We start from the raw sequence: 12,268 nt of genomic DNA, 5'->3' as shown, positions 1-12,268 counted from the left end.
AGACCCTCGGCTCAAGAGGACAAAAAGACAAAATAAGACAATATCAGTATCACCACATAAACCATAGGAAAAATAGGAACAATATGAAATTCAGAAGAAAGATGCAAAGCAAAAACGAAAAAAGCAAAAATAAAAACGATAGCTAGTAAATAGGTCTGACACTGAAACGCAAAATAGTAAGACACGACATTGCCTCTAGCTAGCTTAGACAAAAACTCTACCAGACTAGTCTCACAACAGTACGAAATAAGACAAGACTCAACTACCTCCTAACCTACAACCCGAATACTATACTATATATACATCTTATACTATACTATACTATATATATATATATATATATACATATATTGACATTAATATAGCTAATGTTATATCAAATATAGCTTATATACTATACACTTAGTATATATACTATACTATACTATACTATACTATACTATATATATATATATATATATATATATATATATATATATATATATATATATATATATAGCTAATGTTACAGCTTATATACTATACACTTAGTATATATATATTATACTATACTATATATACATCTTATACTATACTATACTATATATATATATATATATATATATAGACATCTTAATATAACTAATGTTATATCGAATATAGCTTATATACTATACACTTAGTATATATATATATATATATATATATATAGACATCTTAATATAGCTAATGTTATATCGAATATAGCTTATATACTATACACTTAGTATATATATTATACTATACTATATATTTGTGTGTGTAAATAATAAAGGGCTTTTAAATAAATAATATTTAATACTTATTTGATATATATCTTTTAAATAAATAATATTTAATACTTATTTGATATATATAACTTATAATAAATAATAAGTAGTTAACTAATTATTAAATATTAACTAAACATTTCCGACCGATTTCGATCGGAAATGGCATGGTCAAACGGTCAAATGTCACTTAATATTTCCGACCGAATTTTCCGATCGATTTCGATCGGAAATTTTAATATAGCTAATGTTATATAGAATATAGCTTAAATACTATACACTTAGTATATATATATATTATACTATACTATATATTTGTGTGTGTAAATAATAAAGGGCTTTTAAATTATATATATATATATATATACATCTTAATATAGCTAATGTTATATCGAATATAGCTTATATACTATACACTTAGTATATATATTATACTATACTATATATTTGTGTGTGTAAATAATAAAGAGCTTTTAAATAAATAATATTTAATACTTATTTGATATATATAACTTATAATAAATAATAAGTAGTTAACTAATTATTAAATATTAACTAAACATTTCCGACCGATTTCGGTCGGAAATTTCCAATTTAGATCTGCGAGGGATGGGCTTCTTCCCCATTTCCCCATTTTCTCTATCTCTTCCATTTCTCATCTTCTCCTCTCCAGTTACATTTCCACCCAAAACCACACCCAAAATCAACTCTTGTCTCCCTCCTCACCCAAAATCAAATCCCCTCATCGTCTCCCTCCCCTCCCCTGCCACTGTTCGGCCGCCGGCTGCCACCACTACCCACTGCTTTTAGCACCCAAAATCAAACCCCCTCTCTTCTCTTTCAAGGTTAGTTATCTATATTTTTTAATTTAAGTAGCTTTAATTCTTCTATTGTATAATTAGGGTTTAGTTAATGATTAATTAGATTTAGGGTTTACTCCTATTGATTATGTTTATGCTAGCATTATCTATGTTAGAAGATTATTGTTATGCTAGGGTTAGATAATGTTATAACTTTCAATTATATTGATTATGATTATGCTAAGGTTTAATTCTTTCAATTATTTGTTCTATTAGTTTAATTATAATTTATGATTAATGCTAGGGTTTAATTCTTTTAATTTAACTAATTTTAATTATGATTAATGCTAGGGTTAGCTAATTTTATTTTATTTAATTATATTTCCCTTTAATGGTCTAATTGAATTAAAACAAAAACTTATTTAGGGATATATATGAGCTTTCAAATTAATAAGCACTCAAATTATTTAAATTAATTATATTGTAACTAAAGTTTATTATGTAATTTAATTCTATAAATTAATTTGAACTATGATTAATATAATTTATTCATTCTTTATGTAGATGGAATATCATAGTTGGATGTATAACAGGAATTATCCTAATCGTCGATTTTTAAGGGAGGAATTTATAGAAGGGGTTAAGGAATTTATTACGCATGCAATGTCACTTGAACCGTTTCGGACTGGAGGGTTTATTAGGTGTCCTTGTGTGAAGTGCAAGTGTTTGCATTTTTTTATCGAAGGATGTTAAGGCTCATCTTTATAAAAAGGGTTTATGGATAATTATTTTGTGTGGACTAGTCATGGAGAGATTGATGGTAGTGATGGTGTATTTTATAACGTAGTTGTTGGTGAACGTAGTAGGTCGGTGGGGAATAACGCTCAACATTCTAGATACCATGAAATTGTTGCGGATGCTTTTGGGATGCACTTCGATTTTGAAACCCATGAAAGTGTTGAACAACCTCCTAACGAAGAGACAAAATATTTTTATGAACATTTAGAGGCCTTTAGTCGTCCACTAAGGGAAATGAATAGCTACTCTTGTTTATTTAATGTAATTGCTAGGTTGCAGGTTCATTCCTAATCATCAGGTTACAAAGATAATCACTGATATTCTTGGCGGGTTGTATAATGCACCCTATACGACTTGGAGTGACTTTCCAGAGGATCTCGTGCAACAAATGTTCAACCAATTTAAAGTTTTAATACAATTCTTATCTATTTAAGCATTATATTAATAATATTTTTATCTAACATTACATACTTTATTTGCAGATTAAATGTACCTGGGAGGACCGGTATAACCGTAAAATTTGTGTAAATTTATATATGTTAATTTCGTTAACACGTTTTATTATATTTGTAGAAAAAAATATGGGATGAAGATGAGTCATGATGAGTTCTTCATGGAGACTGACATCCGGAAGAAGAAGGCACCGACAGATCCAACTAGATGGGTTGAGGACCGGGGCGGAGACTACACATGTAAGTTTCATAACTACTATAAATGTTTATAATATAATATAGTTAGTAATTTTCTATCTTCTAAATAAAGGGTCGCTATAAAATTAATGTGGAGGAGTACACTCAGAGCTTGCCACCGAATGAGCAAGGCGAGCGACCGCCCATTTCAGACGAAGAAGCGCAGAAGATATGGTTGGATGTTGTCGATGGTCCTAAAAAGGGAATAGCATACGGCCTTCCAGATAAATCATTTCGGCGCTGCTGGATTGCAAAGTATAATCTTCTTCAAGGTCAGCTGGCCAATCTTCTTGCTAGTGGTGCTTTCCCCATTCCCCTGTCTTGTGAGCCTTCCCCATGTGCCGACGATGAAGGTTCTAGGAGTGAAGATTGAGATGATGCTAGATAAAAAAATTCATTGAATGGTGTGTATTGCTAAACAAAGTATTGAACTTATCAATATTTAGTTGAGACTAGTTTTGAATGATGATTATATTATTATTTTGTTATTGAACATTTTAGTAGTTGTTGTTGTAATTGTTATTAGTTGTTGTGGTTGTTATTAGTTGTTGTGGTTATTATTATTAGTTGTTGTTGTTGTTGTTAGATAATGGTTATTAGTGTTAGTTAATAATTTTTGTTAGTTTATTATTGTTGTTAGTATATTCATTGTTGTTGATTAATTATGGTTGAATGGTAGCAATGCAATGCTGCCATTATAGAATGGATATTGGTTGTAATTGGCAGGTGATGTTGCTCAAAAATACGCATTTTCTGCCTAATTTTTACCCAGATTTCCGACCGATTTCGGTCGAAAATATCAAATATTTTCTCCAGTTTATTGAAATTTCCGACCGAATTCGGTCGGAAATTATGAATTTATATTTATTTTTTAAAATAAATTAACAATTTATTACAATTTATAACTAATTATTTAATTAAATAAAATTATTATTTTTTTAAATTTCCGACCGAATTCGGTCAGAAAATGATTTTTTTTTCTAAAATTAATAGTTTCCGACCGATTTCGGTTGAAAATTTAAAAATTAAATTTTTTAAAATTGTTTCCGACCGATTTCGGTCGAAAATTAAAGTTTGACAGTCAGTCAACACTTTGATGTTTCCGACCGATTTTGGTCGGTACACGTTTGCGACCATCGTTTTCCCGACCAATTAAAATCGGTCGGAATTCGGTCAGAAATAGCGGACGGAATTACACTGTTTTTTAGTAGTGTGAATATTGATGGAATAAATTTTTTGTTTTGTTTTCCACCCGTCATGTATTCATATTGAAATTCTAATTAATTCAAATTAATGTTAGATAGGATCCTTTAAAAGTGAAAGTGCCCCTGCCAGATTAATATTAATACGAGGATGCACTTATTTAATTATTATTTAAGATAAGCGCAAACAAAGCGAAAAGAACCGCTATCAAAAATAAAAATGGCAAAAAAAGAAAAACATAAACATAAACATAAACATAAAATTAAAAATATCAGTAAACCCAGTCGTGAGTGAGCCGAGAAGCTTGTCCTTCAAAATAGTTGACTTTGTTCTTCTCATAGGCATTTTCATCACGTGGAAGGCGCCGCAGTATTCGGGCCGGTGGATTTCTTCTTCCTCTTTACTTTATTGCGAACAAGTCAAACTCAGTCTTGACGATTTGAGACGAAACCCGCCTTAATCATGGGTCCCACTGCCACCTGTCGCCCACACTTGACGCACCACCTTACGTTTATTTTATCAAAAATCTTCTCCTTTTCTCTTTCTCCTCTATTTGACCACACACACCTTTTCTACACGCATCAAATCAACTTAATTGTTTGTTGCTTTAACGTAAGTATTCGAGTCACTCCAAGAGCAAGGTATAAAGTTTTTGGAGGAAGAGAGCCGATAGTCTATAAAAAATAGCATCTCTATCCAGGGTAGGAGTAAGGTCTGCGTACACACTATCCTCCCCAGATCCACTAATAGGATTATATTGGGTTGTTAGTTGTTGCTGGCTCTACGTAAGTCTACCATCTTAACTCTTTATATATACCTGTGTCCATTGCATCTGTAAAAGATTTCTTAGACCCTTCCAAATCATTTTTTTCTTTAAAGATTTCACCTTTCATATTTCTCTTCTTCTTATCTTGATCTTTCACCATTATTTTTGCTCGTTACTTTGGATATATATTCATTCTTTGGTTTTTTAATTTTATGGACAAAGCTGGATGGGGACTTACCCTTGAAAATATTTCTGATCATCAAGTGGGGTTCTTCAAGAACAAGGCAGGTTTTGGTTTTAACTTGAGTCCTAGGTTGAATAACATGAATATGAACCCTAGGGAGGAGCAACCTTCTTTCTCATCAGCTGATGAGAAAGGGGTGATGTTAAATGAAGTTGATTTCTTTTCTGATAAGAGGATCAAGCCTATGGATGTTGTTATAAAGAAGGAAGATTCTCATGGTGAAAATACTACAAGTACGAGGTCTGAATTGCTTGTAAATGTAAGTGATATAATCCATTAATTTTTTTCTTTCTTGTTAATTCAACTTTTAACCAAAACTGTTCATATTCTAATAATGGTTCCCTTTAATATATAGACTGGTTTGCAACTTGTGAGTGTGAACACTGGTAGTGATCAATCAACGTTGGATGATGGGATTTCATCAGAGATAGGAGATAAAAGAGTCAAAATTGAGGTAATTATATGAAGACGATAATTTGTTTGACCACAAAATCCTCAATTAAGTTGTAATACTTTCCTTGATTTGGTTATTGAATTTCATCTAATTTTATTTTTTCTTAATTCACACCAGTTGGCACAATTGCAAGTTGAACTCGGAAGAATGAATGCTGAAAATCAGCGTTTGAGAGGAATGCTTAGTCAGGTCAGCAACAATTATACTGCACTTCAGATGCATCTTGTCACACTCATGCAACAACAACAGATTTCAAGAGCTGAAAATGACCACGAGGTATACAGTTCCCAAGAATTGTTTTTTATTATAATTTTTAAGCTTTATCGGACTGTATTTTAGTCTTCAATTGGCAATTAGTAGTTCGAATAGTTATTTTAACTGTTTTTTAAAATTTTGTTCAGATTGTGGAAGCAAAGCTTGAAGAAAAGAAGCAAGAAAAAGATGGAAATATGGTTCCAAGACAATTCTTAGAGTTAGGTCCGAGTGAGCACATGAACGAGCCATATTCTCTTAATTCCCATTATTCTTCATCAGAAGAAAGAACAGTTTCTGAATCACCTCGGAACAATATAGAAGTGACTAGGCATAAGGGTATTGGTAGAGAAGAAACTCCAGAATCTGAAAGTAACAAGGTCCCCAAATTGAATTCCTCAAACCCAATTGATCAAGCAACAGAGGCAACCATGAGGAAAGCTCGTGTTTCTGTTCGTGCCCGATCAGAAGCTCCTATGGTACATCACTTTTTCTTAAGTTTAATTAGTTTGAAATGAAGAGTTTAATTCTATACACTGACTTTTTACACAATTTGACCGTTTATAAGATAAGTATACGCATGTTGATCTCTATGATACATTAATTTATAACCTAGTGAAGATTGTAATTAACATGTTAAACTACATTGATAATGTAAGGAAAATTTACCATATTCTGTGTATAACTTATCCTTCAATAAAATATGCTACTGGTACCTAGTTAGCATGTAAATATATGTATAGCACTTATTCATATATTGGAATATTTGCAGATTAGCGACGGATGCCAGTGGAGAAAATATGGACAAAAGATGGCGAAAGGCAATCCATGTCCCCGAGCTTATTATCGATGCACCATGGCTGTAGGTTGTCCAGTGCGCAAACAGGTACTACCACTAGCTAGATGACCATTTCTTTTTTTGAACTTATCTTCAATTTATTACCAATTTGAACTCATCTTCAATTTATTACCAACTGTTAGAACTTATATATTGGAGTTTATACTGTATGTATCTTGATTGCTTAATGAAGTTTTACACCATCACCTCAATTTGATATACAACATGTGACTTTTGATGATATCAACCTTGATATGATAATCTGAAATTAGACTACTAAGAACCTGTTAAATTGCACTGATAGTATAAATTTTGTTTACACTATCAGTGTATAACTTAAAACTTATTATACTAAAGTATGAGTTTGATAAATTGACGTGAAGTCTAAAGAGTTGTTTTCTTTTAATTAATTGTCCAGGTGCAAAGGTGTGCTGAGGACAGGACAATTTTGATTACAACTTATGAAGGAACACATAACCACCCCCTACCACCAGCAGCCATGGCTATGGCATCAACAACATCAGCTGCTGCAATTATGCTGCTTTCAGGTTCCATGCCAAGTGCAGACGGATTAATGAACTCGAATTTCCTAGCGCGGACTATTCTTCCGTCTTCGTCAAGTGTGGCAACTATTTCAGCATCAGCACCGTTTCCAACTATAACATTGGACCTAACTCAAAACCAAAATTCAATATCGTATTATCATCAAAGAACTCATCCAACTGCTCAATTTCAGGTTCCTTTTCCAATAGGCCCTCATAATCCAAATTTTATTACTTCAATGCCACCACCACCAATGCCTCAGGTTTTACATAACCAATCAAAGTTTTCAGGCCTACAAGTTTCTCAAGACATTCATCATCAACCTCCACAACATGCACTGAACCAACCATCATTTTCTGACACACTTAATGCTGCCACGGCGGCCATCACAGCGGATCCCAACTTCACCGCCGCTCTGGCCGCAGCCATTTCGTCCATAATTACTGGTTCTCAAAAAGAACAGTAGTAGTTGTGATATCTTTGTAAAACTGTTAATTACTACTCTAATAGTTTCTTCTTTGTTTTCTCCTTTTTTGATCTCCGAGGCTATTTTGGGCTGAAATTTGAGGTTGAATATACATGTTCATATCTTTTTGTTTGACGTTGTGTTCGTATCCGGAGGGAAAGGGGTTTTAGGAGACGAATGATATATTTTCATTCTTTCATTTTGTTGCCTTCAAAATATTCTGGTTTTGTATTTCGGTATGTACATGAAATGAAGCACTATTAGTCGTTGCTTAATCACTTCCCTTTTTTCAATACTGTGCTGGAGCTAAATACTTAAATACCTCTATGTAAATATTGTTGTTGTACCATTTGATTTCCTAATAGTCTGATTTGAAGAGAAAAAAATTATAAAGAGTAAACAAAGTTTAGATAGAAAATAATCGCCAAGATACGACAAGAAGTAGCAATCAAATGTTTGAAAGGTATATTTAGATACAATTTAATCAATATACGGACGGTATTGTTTAACTTAAAATTTGGATAATAAATTAAACTCAATTAAAGTTATAGTATTAGACCACAAGCAATCGTTTCTATTCAATTGAATCGATCATAGTTAATAATGAAAAGCAGATGAGCAAATCAAATAATTATAAATTTGAGCAATGCAATAGCAATAATGAAGAAGTAAAAGGAATTCTTATTGATGATCTTATGAAGAATGCTAGCAATTCATCGAAGCACTAGTAGTAAAGTCAGTAGCCCATTTAGTATAATAACGGAAAGAGTGTATGATTTCCAATTGAGTACAAATGTGGAACGAGGGAGTATTTATAGTGCAAACTAGTGTTACTGCTTCTCTAAAATTTCGTCTGCCTCTTATGAGCATTATCTGTGGGGCTCATATTGAAGATAACTTTGTTGAAAAAAAATGGGATTGGGAGGTGCCTAACTTTGTTGAAAAATTGTAGGACTAAATCAACAACCCATCTTCTTTGTGGTAGTTGGATAACATCTCTTACTATAAATAAAGGCTTCCATTCTTCATTTCAATCACACCAAAATTAGAGAGAAGCAATAGAAGTTAGAGAGAATAATCCACAGATCGTAGTCGGTAAGATAAATAGTGAGTGTGAGATAAATAGTGAGTGTGATTAATATTGTAGTGATGTGTTTTTAAATAAAGAGTTATTTATTTCAAACTTGTAGTTGTCTCTTGACACTACTAAGTTGTAATATTATAATGGTTATATTGCTCCGCCCGAGTATTGTATTTTACATCATTAAAAGAGTTGGTGTCTTTGTTACTCTCTTTTATTATTATTATTATTTGCCGTGGATATTATTCCTGTGCGAGATTATTATTTTTTCCCAACAACGTGGTATCAGAGCCATGACGAATAATGGTCCGCTATGTTTTCAGTACCCCCATCTCACAAAAGATAATTATGAGAAATGGTGTCTACGTATGAAAGCCATTCTTGGCTCTCAGGATGTGTGGAAAATCGTAGACAGAGGGTACACAAAACCCGATAATGAAGAAGCTCTGCCTCAAAATAAAAAAGAGGTCTTGGCAAAGACGAGGAAGAAGGATCAACAAGCCCTCACGCTCATCCACCAATGTTTGGATGATGCCATGTTTGAGAAGGTGGCAGATGCTACCACCTCAAAGGAAGCTTGGGAGATTTTACAAAATTCTCTTCAAGGAGTTGACAAGGTGAAAAAGGTAAAACTTCAAACTCTAAGGGCTGATTTTGAAGTTTTAAAAATGAAAGAATCCGAATGCATCTCGGATTATTTTTCAAAAGTGAAGGCTGTTGTAAATCAATTAAGACAATACGGTGAGGACATAGAAAATGTTTGTATGGTAGAAAAGATCCTTCGTACTTTAACATCTAAATTTAATTTTTATGGTATGTGCTACTGAGGAGTCTAAAGATTTAGACTCTATGATGGTAGAGCAATTGGAGGGCTCTTTACTGGCCCACAAAGAAAAGATCAAAAAGAGACAAGAAGTGCCATTAGAGCAACTTCTTAAAACTCAGGCATCCTTCAAGGATTATGGAGGTGAAAAGAGCTATCGAGGGAATTGACGGGGATGAGACCGTGGCGGTCATGGAAGAGGAAGAAGTAACGGTAACAACTTCAACAATGAAGTTAAAATCCATCAGACATTCAGAGGTCGTGGTCGTGGACATAGAGGAGGAAGAGGACGTGGCTACTACCAAGAAAATAATGGATAAAGGTATGACAAGTCAAAAATTGAGTATTATAATTGTCATAAATTTGGCCATTACTCTTGGGAATATCATAGCAATGTTGAAGAAAAAGCTAACCTTGTTGACGACAAGAAAGAAGAAGTTGAGTCAACGCTGTTGATGGCGCTCAAGTAAGAAGACATGGATGATTGCAGCTCGTGATATTTGGACAATGGAGCAATCAATCATATGTGTGGATGCAAAAAGAAGTTTGTGGAGATCAATAAAATAGTGAGAGTTAATGTGACCTTTGGAGATACCTCAAAAATTCAAATTGAAGGGATATGTACGATTTTGATCTCCTGTAAAGATGGTAGTCACAAGCTAATTCAAGATGTTTATTATGTGCCAAAATTAAAAAGTAATATTTTGAGTTTGGGCCAACTTCTTGAAAAGGAATATGACATCCACATGAAAAATATATATCTTTGGCTTAGAGATTCAGGTGGAATTCTAATTGCTAAAGTGCATATGGCAAAAAATAGATTATTTTCTCTAAATCTTAAAACAAATGATGCAAAGTGTTTGAAGGCTAATATGCAAGATGAATCATGGTGTTGGCACATGCGATTTGGGCACTTAAATTTTGAAGCACTCAAATCAATGAGAGAAAAGAACATGGTGCATGGGATATCATCAATCAACCATCCCAATCAATTGTGCGAAGCTTGTCTTCTTAGAAAATATGCAAGGAGGAGTTTTCCAAAGGAGGCCATGTCAAGATCAACCAAACCGCTCCAGCTTGTTCACACTGATGTGTGTGGGCCAATCAATCCACCTTCCTTTGATAAAAGTAAATACTTTCTACTCTTCATTGATGATTTTAGCAGAAAGACTTGGGTTTATTTCTTGAACCAAAAATCTGAAGCTTTTGCTACTTTTAAAAATTTCAAAATACTTGTAGAAAAAGAAAGTGGCAATGAAATAAAAGCTTTAAGGTCCGATTATGGAGGCGAATTTACTTCAAAAGAATTTAATGACTTTTGTCAATCTCATGGAATTTGTCGCCCTCTAATGGTACCTTATTCACCACAACAAAATGGAGTTGCAGAGAGAAAGAATCAAACAATTCTTAATATGGCTAGATGTATGTTAAAAGCTAAAAATATGCCCAAGGAATTTTGGGCAGAAGCTGTATCTTGTGCAGTTTATTTGAACAACAGGTCTCCAACAAAGAATGTTAGAGATCAAACCCCTCAAGAAGCATGGGGTGGAAGAAAGCCAAGTGTCAAGCACTTGAGAATCTTTGGGAGCATAGCCTATGCTCATGTGCCACATCAAGGGAGAGCGAAGCTTGATGATCAAAGTGTCAAGTATGTATTTGTTGGCTATGATACAAGTTCAAAAGGCTACAAGTTATACAACCCAAGCAGCGGTACGGTGGTGGTAAGTCGCGATGTTGAATTTGATAAAGAATTGGCATGGAACTGGGAAACTCAAGAAGAAAATTCATATGATTTTCTTCCATACTTTGGTGATGAAGAAGAACCAGAGACCGTGGAACCTGTGTAGGATACAACTCCACCTCCTTCTCGAACCAATGTTGCATCTCCCTCTTCTCAAGAAGGTTCAAATGAACAGCTGCAAAGGACAAGGAGTATTCAAGGGCTCTATGAGGACACAAAAGAAGTTACTAATTTTGATTCTTTATATTGTCTTTTTGCTGACAGTGAACCAATGAACTTTGATGAAGCTGTTACAGATAAAAGGTGGAGACAATCCATGGAGGATGAGATCAAGTAAATAGAGAAGAACAACACTTAGGAGTTAACAAATCTTCCCAAGGGTCATCGAGCAATCGGAGTTAAATGGGTATACAAGTCAAAGAAGAATGCTGATGGAGATGCGGAGAAATACAAAGCACGACTTGTGGCTAAGGGCTACAAGCAAAATCAAGGCATTGACTATGAAGAAGTCTATGCACCTATTTCCCGCATGGAGACAATTTGTTTGCTCATCGCTTTGGCGGCGCAAATGAAGTGGAAGATCCATCAACTAAATGTCAAGTCAGCCTTTTTGAATGGCTATGTTGAAGAAAAAGTCTATGCTGAACAACCATTGGGCTTTGTGGTCAGAAACCATGAAGATAAAGTGTTGATGTTGAAGAAAGCTTTATATGGATTAAAGCAAGCCCCACGAGCATGGAATAGTTGCATCGACAAGTATTTTCAAGACAATGGGTTTACTC

The 12,268-nt window shown here is 33.7% G+C and overlaps 1 protein-coding gene across 1 annotated transcript; it reads left to right on the top strand.

Moving 5' to 3' along the window:
* Positions 1 to 5,113: 5,113 nt before the first annotated feature.
* On the top strand, positions 5,114 to 8,116 carry LOC107810674 (WRKY transcription factor 6-like). Its single transcript, XM_075234233.1, has 6 exons — positions 5,114 to 5,547; positions 5,644 to 5,742; positions 5,860 to 6,018; positions 6,144 to 6,473; positions 6,767 to 6,880; positions 7,251 to 8,116. Exons 1-6 carry the CDS (start codon positions 5,257 to 5,259, stop codon positions 7,839 to 7,841), a joined length of 1,584 nt encoding a protein of 527 aa, XP_075090334.1. The 5' UTR covers positions 5,114 to 5,256; the 3' UTR covers positions 7,842 to 8,116.
* The last annotated feature ends 4,152 nt before the right edge of the window (positions 8,117 to 12,268 follow it).

Source organism: Nicotiana tabacum, chromosome 17 (assembly GCF_000715075.1).
Source record: "Nicotiana tabacum cultivar K326 chromosome 17, ASM71507v2, whole genome shotgun sequence".
NCBI classification, from domain to species: Eukaryota; Viridiplantae; Streptophyta; class Magnoliopsida; order Solanales; family Solanaceae; genus Nicotiana; species Nicotiana tabacum.
This window is presented reverse-complemented; position numbering and strand designations above follow the sequence as displayed.

What these genes read in the sequence shown, in the direction of transcription:
- LOC107810674 (XM_075234233.1), top strand. Translation starts at nt 5,257, where the DNA reads ATGGACAAAGCTGGATGGGGACTTACCCTTGAAAATATTTCTGATCAT. An exon ending in GGTCTGAATTGCTTGTAAAT is followed by an intron (nt 5,548 to 5,643) that starts GTAAGTGATATA and finishes TTTAATATATAG; the next exon opens with ACTGGTTTGCAACTTGTGAG. An exon ending in GAGCTGAAAATGACCACGAG is followed by an intron (nt 6,019 to 6,143) that starts GTATACAGTTCC and finishes AATTTTGTTCAG; the next exon opens with ATTGTGGAAGCAAAGCTTGA.